General features: G+C 44.6%; 1 protein-coding gene across 1 annotated transcript in view; it reads right to left on the bottom strand.

The window, feature by feature from the left end:
- The window catches only part of SH3KBP1 (SH3 domain containing kinase binding protein 1), a 114,079-nt gene that overhangs the window by 37,123 nt on the left and 62,824 nt on the right, over positions 1-14,132 (bottom strand). Inside the window, exons 7-8 of the mRNA XM_054381236.1 lie at positions 10,446-10,540; positions 254-355 (exon numbers count right to left, since the gene is read on the bottom strand). Of these exons, the coding sequence (XP_054237211.1) occupies positions 254-355; positions 10,446-10,540 (197 nt within the window). The remainder of the gene's footprint in view (positions 1-253; positions 356-10,445; positions 10,541-14,132) is intronic.

Below are 14,132 nucleotides of genomic sequence, written 5' to 3'. Positions count from 1 at the left end.
CAGGGCAAAGCAGTGGGGGATGAATGACAGGATGGGTCAATCAAAGAAAATTCATAGCATGACTTTAAGTGCCACACATTCTCTTCATGGATGCTTTGTAACCCAGATATGTGCTTCCTTTAACCTTTTTTCATTATTGAGTCAGAAATAAAACTATTGTCAAAACGGTGTTTTCAAAAGAGAGTTTCTTTCAACTCCACTTTCATTCTGTGTTCTAAAGCAAAAAGGAAAGAACACATCTGTGACTGCTTACCTCTTTTTCAAAATCAGATGGAAGAAGCTTCACAAAGTTGTCTGGAAACACACCTCGTCTGCCATTGAGTTCTCCTTCCCACCAGCCCACATCAATGCAATCCTACAAGACAGCAAAACAAAATGAAAATCACAACGTGCTGGGGTGCTGAAGTGCTCTTGTGCATAATGGCTTGCTTTTGGCTAGAACATGACAAATGACTGGAGTGCCAGGTTAACAGGGTTATCTACCAGATAAAAATGTCAGTAATCACCCCTCATTGCATTATCGTACAGAGCAGCCAGCAGAGAACAATAAACCTGCTGTAAGAGCTCAAGAGCTTGTCTGTGTCAAAGCAAAACACAATTCCACCATTTGATCTGTTCAGTCAGTAAGCACTTTGAACACCTATGATGTTGGTTTCTTCCTCACTTCATTTTACAGAAAGGCACTGACTTAATTAAACAATGTATACCCCAGGTGCTAAAAAAGATCCTTTGTTTTCCATACTTTCAAGAACCTGGACAGGCTGGAGAGATTGGCTGAGGAGAATCTCATGAGGTTCAATAAGGCTAAGTGCAAGGTCCTGCACCTAGGTCAGGGCAACCCTTGGTATCAATAGAGGCTGGGGGATGATGACATTGAGAACAGCCCTGCAGAAAAGGACTTGGGGGTGCTGGTGGATGAGAAGCTGCACATGAGCCAACAGTGTACACATGCAGCCTAGAAGGCCAATGGCAGCCTGGGCTGCATCTTAAAAGTAGTGTGGCCAGCAGGCTTAGAGAGATGATTCTGCCACTTTATCCTGCTCTGTCAACACCTCACCTGCAGTGCTGTGTCCAACTCTGGAGCCCTCAGCACAGGAGAGACATGGACCTGATGGTGCAGGTCCAGAGGAGGCCACGAAGATGATCAGAGGGCTGGAGCACGTCTGCTATGAAGACAGGCTGGGAGAGGTGGGGCTGTTCAGCCTGGAGAAGAGATTTGAATATCTAAAGGGGACCTATAGGGCAGGGACTGTTTAGAAGGGCTTAGAGTGACAGGACAAGGGGCAATGGTTTGAAACTGGGGCAGGGCAGATTGAGGTTGGACATAAGGAAGAAGTTCTTTACAATGAGAGTGGTGAAATACTGGAACAGGCTGCCCAGGGATATGGTTGAGGCCCTGTTCCTGGAGACATTCAAGATCAGACTGGATGTATCCCTGAGCAGCCTCATCTAGTTGGAGGTGTCCCTGCTGATTGCAGGGGAGGGTTGGACAAGATGACCTTTGGAGGTCCCTCCCAACCCAACCCATTCTATGCTCTAAGCCAGACTGAGACAACCAAGTAGCCATGCACGGCACTGGCAGGCACTGTGCAGGATGCTGTTCTTACCCTCCTTCATGATGTGCAGGCACCTTCCCACTTGGCTCTATCTGCTTGCACAGCCTAGTAATGAGTGCACTCAACTGTTCTGTCACATGGTGTGTTTTATAATGTCCTCCACCTCCCACACTGCTAATCTGAAATTGCCAAAACATTTATGACCCAGTTTAGATTTTTTAAATTATTAATGATAATTCAAGAATCAACTGCTTCAACTGCCAGCACAGTTTAGTGCCAGCTAATAATCCTGACTAAACAACACACAACAGTAGATCTTTTCTTTCTAGGTTGGATTTTTTTTAATGCTCTTAGGACACACAAATCTTACTGCTATTTCCTCATGTTATTAACATACATGGATTTTTATGCAGTCCTTTTCTGAAAGTTCCTTTCTTTTCATGAAGACACTGTTTGTGCACACATTCATTAATCCCTAACAGCTGCAGGCTTGCTTTTTCCTGTCCCCAGCTTGCCACTCAGGCTTACAAAGCCAATCACCATGACAGATTTTTATACACTAAGTTCATCTTTAGGCAGCTTCTCTTTAATTTTCTCATTTATTCCATTTGCCAGAGGAGGATTCTGTGTCACTAAGCAAAAGGACAGGAAAAGATCTCAGAAATGAAAAGCTACAGAAGAGATTTGGCAAAGAATCTCTGTGGTGGTGCCCTCCTGCTACCCACAGATGCAGGCTTGCAATGACTCAGTGACTTCTGGACAGTGCTGGCAGCAGGTGTCTTCATCATGACTACCATTACAAGGATACAAGTTCTGGTGTCTCCATCATAAGAAGAATATGGAACTGTTGGAGTGAGTCCAGAGGAGGGCCTCAAGGATGATCCAAGGGCTGGAGCACCTCTGCTACGAGGATAGGCTGAGGGAGCTGGGGGTGTTCAGTCTGCGGAACAGAAGACTCCAGGGGGACCTCAGAGCTGCCTTCCAGTACCTGAAGGGATCCTACAGGAAGGCTGCAGAGGGACTATTCCTGAGGGTGTCTAGAGACAGGACAAGGGGGAATGGTTTGAAGCTGAGGGAGAGCAGGGTCAGACTGGATCTTAGGAAGAATTTCTTCAGTACAAGGGTGGTGAGACTCTGGAATAGGCTGCTCAAGGAGGTTGTGAATGCCTCCTCCCTGGAGGTCTTTAAGGCCAGTCTGGATGAGGCATTGGGCAACCAAGTGTAGCTGAGAGGCATCCCTGCCCATGGGAGGGTGGTTGGAGTAGATGATCTCTGAGGTCCCTTCCAACCTGAGCCATTCTATGATTCTAGGAATGTTAAGTGAAATTCAGTGAATTATGTAAGCTAGAGTTACAGCACAGAATCAGAGTTCAGTCTCCTTTCAGCAGCTGCAGTGATTCTGTACCCACTTTCATCCCAGCTAAGGAAAGCCACAACACACTGCAGTCATGCTTCCTCCTCTTCTGGGGGACAGAACCATGGCATTGCTTGGCCTCTCAGGCACACAGCATGCTCTGTTAACACCTTCACTTAGCAGCAAATCTACTGCATTTGTATTAGAACAAACACTGTGCTGCTCCTTCCCTTGGTGTGCTCCACCCAACCAAAAAAAAGCAGAAGCTGGTGGAGATGAAACAAAAAGCCTCAGCATAAGGCACCTTATACTGCATAGTCTTAAAAACCCTGCACTCAGTGCACTGAAGCAGCTCTGCCCAGTCAGGAACTGCTGACAAGCTGCGAGCCCTGCTCATCTTCTCAGTCGAGGTACAGCTGGTTGCAAGGCAAGAACACAAACTTCCCTTCAGTCATACATCAGGCTTGGTTTGCTCTGGTGGTAGAAGAGGTGACAAGAGGCTGATCAGGCACTGCCAGTCTTTCACTAAGTTGATCTCCACTTTACTCACTTTACTCACTGATACCACATTCCAAGACCACAAAAGTAGAAGATGCAGGCTCATACCCAGCAGGTGACACATTCCTCTCATGCCAAGCTGTGTCCCAGCTATGAGCCTGACAGTGACAGATTGCTCTGTCACACAAACAGGACTGGACTCTCCCTCCTGGAATGCTCACAGCCTCTCCTTCTCTTCCAAGTAGGCAGGAGTTTTATATACCCAAAAAGCCAAAGGGTTCTTATTCAATATAAAGCTCTCTCTCTTAAAAAAACAGGCTAGGTTATTTCAGATGGGTTTATTTTTGGCCCATGTTGCTATTTTCACTCTGTGTCCCCAAAGTTCCAAATTCTACACAAACCCTTCTCAGCTCCTGCCAGCTGTCATGACCAAGCTGTAGGGATAACAGAATCACAGAACTGTCAGGGTTGGAAGGGACCTCAAGGATCATCCAGTTCCAACCCCCCTGCCATGGGCAGGGACACTTTCCACTAGATTAGGCTGCCCAGAGCCACATCCAGCCTGGCCTTGAAAACCTCCAGGGATGAGGCTTCCACCACCTCCCTGGGCAACCTCTTCCAGTGTCTCACCACCCTCATGGGGAAGAACTTTTTCCTAACATCTAACCTGAATCTCCCGTCCTCTAGCTTGGATCCATTCCCCCCAGTCCTATCCCTCCCTGACACCCTCAAAAGTCCCTCCCCAGCTTTCTTGCAGCACCCTTCAGCTACTGGAAGGTCACAATAAGGCCTGCTTGGAACCTTCTCTTCTCCAGACTGCACAACCCCAACTCTCTCAGCCTGCTCCAGCTCTCTGCTCATCCTCGTGGCCCTTCTCTGGACATGCTCCAGAGCCTTACATCTGATAATGCCAGCTGCATCTTGTACAGCTTAAGCAGTCCAAAAGGTTCATTTTTCTTTATCCATAAGATCCAAGACTCTACTACAAATTTACTGTGTCAACAATGCAGGGAAGGAAATAGGAGAGACCCATCAGAAATGAGGCATTATTTCAGCTGTGGTTACTCCTTCCAGAAAGTGATTTTTAACCAGAGGTCACAAGAGGAGCATTTCTCTACGAAAGACACAGTCTGTTCCAAGATTTGGCCCAAGCTTTTTGGCCCTGCTAAGAAAAAAACCCACTCAACTGTTTGAGAATAATTAATGACCTGCAAGACCTAGGATGGCTGAATAAAGAATATAGCAGATCAGATACATTTTTGTCTGTTTTACCTGTTTCAGGCTGGACCTAACCTTCTGACTTTACACTCTGTGACTAAAGAGTTTAATCAGTAACAAAGTTGAAATGCTTTGATGAAATCTTTGAACAAACAGGAGAAAAAACTATGTTGCTCATTGAACAGAGCAATCTCTTCTGGGAATTCACTTTGATTGCGATGTTCAGTCAGCAGAACAGCTCACAGAGAAATAAATATCTTCCATGTCAGAAAACTGTAGCACTCCAGAACTCAAATTAAAGCTAAATTAGCCAACACAAACACCAAAGGTGTTATGCCCCTGAGCAGCCAAGAAACAGTATTTACGTAATTATATTTTTTGCTGTATTTAGAAAGATTATAAAAAAAGATAGAACAAAACATCTGAAGGATTATTTAATGTTGTTTCTACTTAGATCACAGACATCTTAAGGCCCTGGCCCTAATTGTAATTACTAATTACTTGGCTCTATATGAGCAATTTTACTTCTCCTTTAAATACCTCTCCCTACCCTGGAAAAGCTGGACTCCAGATAATACCAGCAAGTTGAACTCAACACTCAGGATAAAAGGAAGGATGAAGCTAAGCAGTAAGTCTAAAGCCCACATTGTGAGCTATAATCACAGGTTTCCAGATGCCTCAGCATTTCAGTGATATCTTTTGTAAGCACAGGGCAGGAAAAAAAAAAAAATCTTCTTTCCTTTTTTATCTTGAAATGTGTCACCTTTTTAGATTAGCATGGCTGTATTAAACAATACTTGCAACCAGACCCAACTCTTTTCAAATGATGCAAATCTTGAAGCACTGCATGCATGCCAGATCCTGCCACTTCCCCTAAGCAGCTTGGCATGAACTTTCATTTGTCAAAATTCAAATTTGAGACTTCCCAGGAACAATAGGAAGCCTTGCTTTGAAGGCATTGCTGTGGCACTGCAATCAGTGATGATAAGAACAGGAAGAGAACCTCAGTAGGCACTTCAAAAAAGAATTATTATAAATATACCAACAAGAAGAACATTCAAGTGCTGGCTGCTCCCTTCTCTACTGTATTAATCTCTGGCTTCACAGTTCATTTAAGTGCTCAGTTCAAACATTAGTGTTTCACTGATGTTTCTAAAGATAGCAGTGAAATGTAAGCTGCACCTGGTACCACATTAAACATATTGATAGAGTTTTATCTCTGCACAGACCTTACTTAATCCCCTTACTAATGGCAGCAGCCAAGAAATGCTGCAAGACATGTGCTAAAAATCCATTTGTAAACATTTAGAAGTCTTGGCAAAGGACAGGGTTAAGGCAAGGAGAAAAGAGGACAATTACTCAGGCTGTTTTCCCTATAACTTGCTAAGTATATAAAATACTTTTAGAAGATGAACATATTTCTTTGATCATCAGTGTCCCCACAAGTTTTACACAATTGCTTTACATCCCTGATGTGAGGAAACACTCATGTCTCTAAGAAATGTAAAGATCTGCCACTTGACTCTATTCTGGTGAGACCTCACCTGGAGTACCACTGCATCCAGCTCTGGAGCCCTCAACACAGGAAGGACATGGACCTGAGGGAGTGGGTCCAGAGGAAGGACATGATAATGATCAGAGGGCTGGAGTACCTCTGCTACAAAGACAGGCTGAGGGAGCTGGGGGTGTTCAGCCTGGAGAAGAGAAGGCTCCAGGCAGACCTCAGAACAGCCTTCCAGTACCTGAAGGGGGCTACAAGAAGGCTGCAGAGGGACTGTTTGCAAAGACCTGCAGGACAGGATGAGAGGTAATGGCTTGCAAAGAGAGCAGAGCAGATTGAGATTGGATTTGAGGAACAAGTTCTGCACCATGAGGATGGTGGAACACTGCAACAGGTTGCCCAGGGAGGGAGTTGAGGCCCCACACCTGGAGATCTTCAAGGTCAAGCTTGATGGGGCTCTGAGCAAGTGGAGGCTGTCCCTGCTGACTGCTGGGGGTTTGGACTGGATGACCTTTGGAAGTCCCTTCCAACCCAAACCATTCTACCTATGATTCTATGATACAAGAAAACTAAAATTACTTCAATGACTATCAGTAAACATGATTTAACTTCTTCCCTTCTTTCAAAGCTACCACACTTCTGCTTTAAAAAAACCTCTGTTCTCTTGGCCAATTAGCTTTATTTTTAATAATCTCAAATATTATAGCTCTTTTTTTAACCCAGAGTGGAAAAATACTGAAAATTTCATCTTAATATGGAAAAATGAGTGATACAATCTGCTTTGTTGCTCATACTGAAAGAAAAGCTGGAAGTCCTCTAATTCCTCCACATATTTCCATAATAAAAGGTTGTAAAAATATGTGTGTGTCATTGGCAAATAAAACTGCACAGGAAAATTCAGCAATGAAAAACCCCAGAGAAACAAATGCAGGCAACAGACACACATTACATTGAAACTTCAATTTACAGCTAGTTTCTTCCTCCATCACATCATCTGGTTCCTGCTCCTTCCCCTGCTCATGGCCTCAACTCACTGGCAAGACTCTTGTACATAGCACTTACTAATTTCATCCCTTTAGGAGCCTCCTACATCCATTAGAGCAGCTGCTTTCCTTCACAGCCCTACTCAGCTGAGTTCTCCTTGGCAATCACTCAACTGAAAAAAGGTCTCTGGACAATCACCTCCTGCACCAGGATGAGCATTTAAAGATGCTGGAGCAAAAGCCAGGAGAGTTATTTTGGCAAAAGTGCCATACTTTGGTAACTGTCTATAAAAATACAGTAAGGGTGAAATTAAGTGCCTAACAACTACCCTAAGAACTGGAAAATACTCAGTACTCTGTATGCTAACATGGACCTTGGAAGATCCTCCTGCCAGAGCAGGAGCACCTAGAGCAGGTCACACAGGAACACATCCAGGTGGCTTTGGAATGTCTCCAGAGGAGACTCCACAACCTCTCTGGGCAGCCTGCTCCAGGACTCTGACACCTTCACAGAGAAAAAGGTTTTCCTTCTGTTCCCATGGCACCTCCTCTACTCGAGCTGGCACCCAGTGCCCCTTGGCCCATCCTTGGACATCCCTGAGCAGAGCCTGGCTCTGTCCTCCCCACACTGCCCTGCACATCTTTCTCCCCAGCACTGAGGGCAGCCCTCAGGCTTCTCTGCTCCAAGCTCCAAGCCCCAGCTCCCTCAGTCTGGCCTCACAGGGAGATCTTCCACTGCCTGCAGCAGCTTTGTGGCTCTGTGCTGGACTCTTTCAAGCAGTTATCTGATGTCCTTCTTGAACTGAGGGCCCCAGAACTGGACACAATATTCCAGATGAGGCCTCACCAAGGCAGAGTAGAGAGAGAGGAGAACCTCTCTTGAGCTACTCACCACACCCCTTCTAATACACCCCAGTCGATACTTGATGACCTCAACAAAGGGACTTTATAACTAATGTAGCTGAAAAAGGAAAGAGAAAAATCTGATATAATCTTATCCCTTTTATCTGCAGGGACACTGTTAAAATGGTGATTTTGAATTCTGCATTTACTGATACGAGTCCTTTGCAATTCCTTCTACAAAAGTCATCATTCTCATTTCAAGATGAATCCCAGACAAACAGCTTCCTTACAGATGTACTTTCATATATGTGCACAAATACACAGCCTCTCCTAGTAACTTACCATTCAGCTCATTTAAGCTGTTCCCCTTCCTCTTGGCACCTATTAAACCTATCTAATCTTCATGTTTTTAAGATTCTTGTAATGCCTTTTACATTCTTTTCATGAGATTTCTCTCCCATTCTCTTGTCACTCACTCATTACTTTTGCCACTTCCACACACTCACTCTCACCAATGCTACTCTTTCCAATTAAATGCAAATTCAGTATGAGATAAAACTGTGAGTCTTCAACGTGCCTGTAGATTTGACTGTGTTAAAAGGTATTAGCCCAGTGAGGGAGTTTTCATATCATTTTCTGGTTTTAGTAGTTTCAACAAAATACATTATTTTGAGCTAAAGATGTAAGCACAGCTACTCTGTGCTTACAGGAGTACTATGACACCCAGCTCTTAAAAGGTAACAATCTTTTCTCCTTGGGTCTAGGTAACAGGGAGCAATAAATTCTACGCAATGCTCTCCAGCATGGAAAACCTGCAAAACAATTTCTTGCAAATCAATTAGAAGAAACTCTGTAATCTGATAGCAAAGCAAATCCATGGTAATAGTTTCTGAAGTACTCCATATGTTTCTGTTTAATTCCTCTTAGTCAGTATGGAACACTAACTGGTTATGGAAAGGACTAAGTACAGCTGATGCCTTTTACCTGGAATTCAAATCACAGTGCGTAGAGAGCAGAAGCAATTAGTGGGCAGCAAGTTGAGTCTGCCTGTGTTATTGCTGAATGAAGGAAAATGACAAGACACCTGCTTCAGAAGATCTGGACTAAGATGAGTGAGGCCTTGAGCAGCCGAGTGAGGCCTGGAGCAGCAAAGTTGAGGCCTGGAGCAGCCGAGTGAGGCCTCGAGCAGCCGAGCGAGGCCTGGAGCAGCCGAGCGAGGCCTCGCGTAGCAAAGTTGAGGCCTCGAGCAGTCGCGTGAGGCCTCGAGCAGCCGCGTGAGGCATTGAACAGCCAAGTTGAGGCTTTGAAAAGCTGAGTCTAGTTGAGAGGCATCCCTGCCCCTGGTGGGGAGGTTGGAGTAGGTGATCTCTAAGGTCCTTTCCAACATAGGCCATTCTATGATTCTATGAAATAAAGTTACGGTATTGCATGGCAGAGCATGAAAGAGTTCCCACTGTTTTCAGAACTCTACGGTGAGGACCCCGACTCTGCACCATTTGTTTATTTTTTTAAACTGTGTGTTTAAAAAATGATGTAAAAATCCCCACCCAAGACTGACTGCAATGAGGTGTTCAAACCACAAAAGGATTTGCAAAGTGACTGCTTGTTATGCTTTGCTTCTTCAGTGTCTCAGATTAGTTCAGACACTGGATAAGAAAGCATTCATGGAGAAATGGGAGGCCTTTCTGCATCGAGTTTCCCCACTCTTTAGAGGCAAGGTTTTATGTAATTGTTCACAGACATGTGACATGCACTAGAAAAGAGATTAAAATGGAATAAAATGTCTGCAGTGGCCTGATACCATCAGGCTGGAGAGTAAAAGGACAGGGGAATATAGAGAATGCAATGGTGGCTGGCAGCACAGAAGGCAACTGTACCCTGGGCTCCATCAAAAGTACCTGAAAGGGGCTACTAGAAAGTCAGAAAGGGACTTTTTATAAGGGCTTGTAGAGATAGGATGGGAGGGAATGGAGTGAAGCTTGAGGAGGTCAGATTGAGACTGGAGATTCTTTAGAGTGAGGGTGGTGAGACACTAGAACAGGTTGCCCATGGAAGTCTTCGATGCCTCCTCCCTGGAGGTGTTCAAGGCCAGGTTGGATGAAGCCTTGAGCAGCCTGGGCTAGTGGAAGGTGTCCCTGCCCACAGCAGGAGAGGTTGGAACTAGATGATCTTTAGGGTCCCTTCTAACCCCTAACATCCTCTGTGTGTGTGATTTATGTAGGTCTGCAGCAGACTGAAATTGAAATTAATTGTATAAACTTGTGAACTCTAGAGTACAGCTCTGCTTCTCTTCCCGTTATCAAAATAAGGTTCTAAAGCACAAGAGGAAAGGAGATGCAAGGCTCTCTGAAGTCTATGTAACGTTTAATTGCCAAACTAGCATTGTTCCAGGAAGGACACTGTCAAAGGCACAAATAGGGATTTTATGGGAATTGAATATTGCTGATTTTAAGAACTGGATCCCTGCTTATAGGAGAAAAATATTGCTTTACCTTACTGATAAGTGTGACGACATCACCTTCTCGGATTGTGAGCTCATCATCATTCTGTGCTTCATATGGAAATATCACTTTGCAATACTCCTTGGCTGAAAGGAAGAACATTCAGTGTGGTAAGTGATCACTTTATGACAACTGCTCATCCAAGGCTGAAAATCTTCAGAAAATGTTCGACAAGAGCCTCTTTGTGCTGGTTTTTTTTCCTGCTATCTTTCTCTTAGCCTTTCGCAAACAGAATGAAATATTAAAAGCACTGCACACTGATGAGCACTCTCACACACGTCATCCAGGGAGTTGGCTCTGTAGTCCCTACAGCCATTATTTTAAATGGAATTGCTCCAGACAGCAACCTGCCATAAACCATTTTCCTTAGAGTAAAGCTGTACCTGACTTGTTCCAATACTTCCATTGGTATGGCCTTCCACCAGATCACATAAATCCATAGATTCATAGAATGGCTCAGGTTGGAAGGGACCTTAAAGAACAGCTCGTTTCAGCTGCCCTCCCATGTGCAGGGACACCTCCCACTAAAACAGGTTGCTGAATTCCTCATCCAACCTGGCCTTGAACACCTCCAGGGAATGGGCATCCACAGCCTCCCTGGGCAACCTGTTTCAGTGTCTCACCAGCCTCACTGGAAAGAATTTCTTCCTAATCTTCAGTCTCAATCTGCCTTCCTCAAGCTTCAATTCATTCCCTCTCATCCTATCACTCCCAGATCTTGTCAAAAGTCCCTTCCCAGCTTTCTTGTAGCCCCCTGCAGACACTGCAAGGCTGCTCCAAGGTCTCGCTGGAGCCTTCTCCTCTTCAGGCTGAGCAGCCCCAGCTCTCTCAGCCTGTCTGCATAGGGGATTCCCTTTTGATCATCTGGACCTGCTCCAGCAGCTCCATGTCCCTCTTATGCTGAGGGCATCAGAACTGGATGCAGTCAGTGTTCAGTGATTATACAATTTATAGATTATATTGGAAGCATAAAGGACCCAGCAGGTTGACACAGCTCCCCTATCCCCTGGTGGGCAGATACTTCTGTATCTACAAAATCTAAATTAAAAATACATTAACAAATGTACCTGCATTCATGCCTAAATCTTCTGTACACTCAGCACAAAAGAAGACTTTTGAATATTAGTTTGAAGTTTCCTCTTCCCTTTTCCCTTTACTGTCTATAAATAAGGGCTTCATCTCAACTTTTCATCTGGAAAATAAAGGAGCCAGGACTCCTACTCAGAAATCATAAAAAGGAGTTGTCATGAAAAGCAGCTACTTACAACATGTTGCTGTGCAACAGACAAGTATCTCAATGTGCCTTACAAATAAAAAGGGAATATGTATTCCAGCTGTTAAATCATGTAAAAAAAAAAAAAAGATGATTCTTGAAGAGAGCAGGTTTAAAAAGACCAAAGAAACACATACAGATATTAACGGACCTTTTGTAGAAGGGCGTGGGTCTTAGCAGAGGTGTTCACCTCACTTTAAATGTCTCAGTTTTTGTATCTATGTAGATATTTTACTGTTCTAAAGGAGCAGTGTGTGGCATACTCAGAAAAGCCTCTGGTTACTGGCAACAAGCTTAGCACCTCTTGTTTTGGGATACAGACCAGAAGTCAGGCTGTGTTCTTAGAGGCAACCACCACTAGTGCCCAAGGAAAGTCATTCCAGACCATACACTCTCGAGTACCTGAGGTTTCCCACTGCTCACTAGATCTCTACCCTATATAACCACAGGATCTGATGGGAAGCCAAGCACAATGCACAGCTAACCAACAGAGAGCAGCCACTACACCACAGTAATGGTACTGCTCGGAAAGGATGGCAGTGGTGCAGCTCTTGCCCAAGGTGTGGGTAAATCCCATGAGTTTTGGGTCAAAGATTGCTTAGAACAGAGAGTGTCTCCAGGGGGCTCAACCTGTAACAGGTAATCCTCCTTCAGCTCCCCTGTGCTATTTAAGGACTGTAAAGGCTTGGAATGTCTCCAGAGAAGGAGACTCCACAACCTCTCTGGGCAGCCTGTTCCAGGGCTCTGCCATCCTCACAGGGAAAAATGATTCCCTCCTGTTCCTGTGACACCTCCTCTACTCCAGCTTCCCCCCTTGCCCCTTGTGCTGTCCTTGGCCAGCCCTGAGCAGAGCCTGGCTCTGTCCTCCCCACACTGCCCTGCACATCTTTCTCCCCAGCACTGAGGGCAGCCCTCAGCCTCCTCTGCTCCCAGCTCCAAGCCCCAGCTCCCTCAGCCTGGCTTCACAGGGAGATCTTCCACTGCCTGCAGCAGCTTGGGGACTCTGCACTGGACTCTTTCAAGCAGTTCCCTGTCTTCCTTGAACTGAGAGGCCCTCTCTTCAACTATCACTCATAAAATCTTTCTGAAATAGAAGAAAATATCCAAAACCCAGTGAAAAATTACATAATTGTTACCAAACCCACAAACCAGATGAAAAAGACCAAACACTTTATTCATCAGACCTTGGTTTTAGTGTTAGCTGCTGTGCTCAGGACTCAAAAGTGGATTGCATTAATAAATATTTTCACATCACTTAATGTGATTCAGGCTGTCAAAACACTACCTCATCAAACAAAAATCAGAACTAATCAGGGCCCCATTTATCCCGATTCATCTGCTCCTTATGCTTTCTATCATCATGAAAAAAGATTAGTTGCTTGCTAGGGTTTTGGTAATTCCTCTTATGCAATAGGTTAACACAAACTGTAAAGTAGGGGAAGTAATTAAATTTTAAGTGCTGTGGTCAATGCATTCTGTGATGTTGCCTTTGCTGGTTTATGGCCTGCTTTTTGACACTCCAGTTTTGCCATCTGAGTCACCAGCAATCTCTCAGTCAGTAACCTGCAATCTCTCTCTCTCTCTCAGTCACTACGGATGTTTTTGTTTTACTGGATTTTAGAATCCAACAGAGCTACTTAAAAATTTATATTTTTTATTTTACAATATAGCCTGCCACGGCAAGCCACGTAAACTAAAAGCAAGGTACTTCATTAGAAAAAAGCAATGTAGCTCACACATGCATGCATGTGAAAAATCAACAACAGAGTAATTCCCCTCTAAGTCTAAGCATCCATAAGCCTAAACCAAAGAGCTCTCCACTCTTTCCTCACAGATGCATTATTTCATTCCAGAAAGGTCAGTGATGTTTTCCAAGGGACCTCTGAAGCTCTGTAAGGATTTGTGCTTTCACTGTGTTCTCCTTTTGAGCAAAAAGTCCTCTTTGTCACAGAATCATTCAGGTTGGAAAAGACCCTTGAGATCATAAGGTCCAACCATTCACCCTACTCTACCAAATTCACCACTAAACCATATCCCCAAACATCACATCTAAAGGACATTTAAACACATCCAGGGATGGTGACTCCACCACCTCCCTCGGCCACTCTTTCACAGAAAAAATGTTTCCTAACTTCCTGCCTGGTGCAGCTGGAGGCTGTTCCCTCTTGTTCTACCACTAATTACCTGTGAGAAAGAACCCAGGACCAACCTCTCCACATTGTCCCTTCAAGTAGTTGTAGGCAGTGATGAGGTCACCCCTCAGCCTTCTCTTCCTCACGTGTAGCAGTCCCAGTTCCCTCAGCTGCTCTTCATCAGACTCATTCTCTAGGCCCTTCACCAGCTTAGTTGCTCTTCTCTGCACCTACTCCAACCCCTTAATGTCTTTTTTGTACTGAGGCGCCCAA

This window comes from Indicator indicator, chromosome 1, assembly GCF_027791375.1.
Source record: "Indicator indicator isolate 239-I01 chromosome 1, UM_Iind_1.1, whole genome shotgun sequence".
Lineage (NCBI taxonomy): Eukaryota > Metazoa > Chordata > Aves > Piciformes > Indicatoridae > Indicator > Indicator indicator.
The sequence above is the reverse complement of the archived record's forward strand: the minus strand, read 5'-3'. Positions and strand labels throughout refer to the sequence as shown.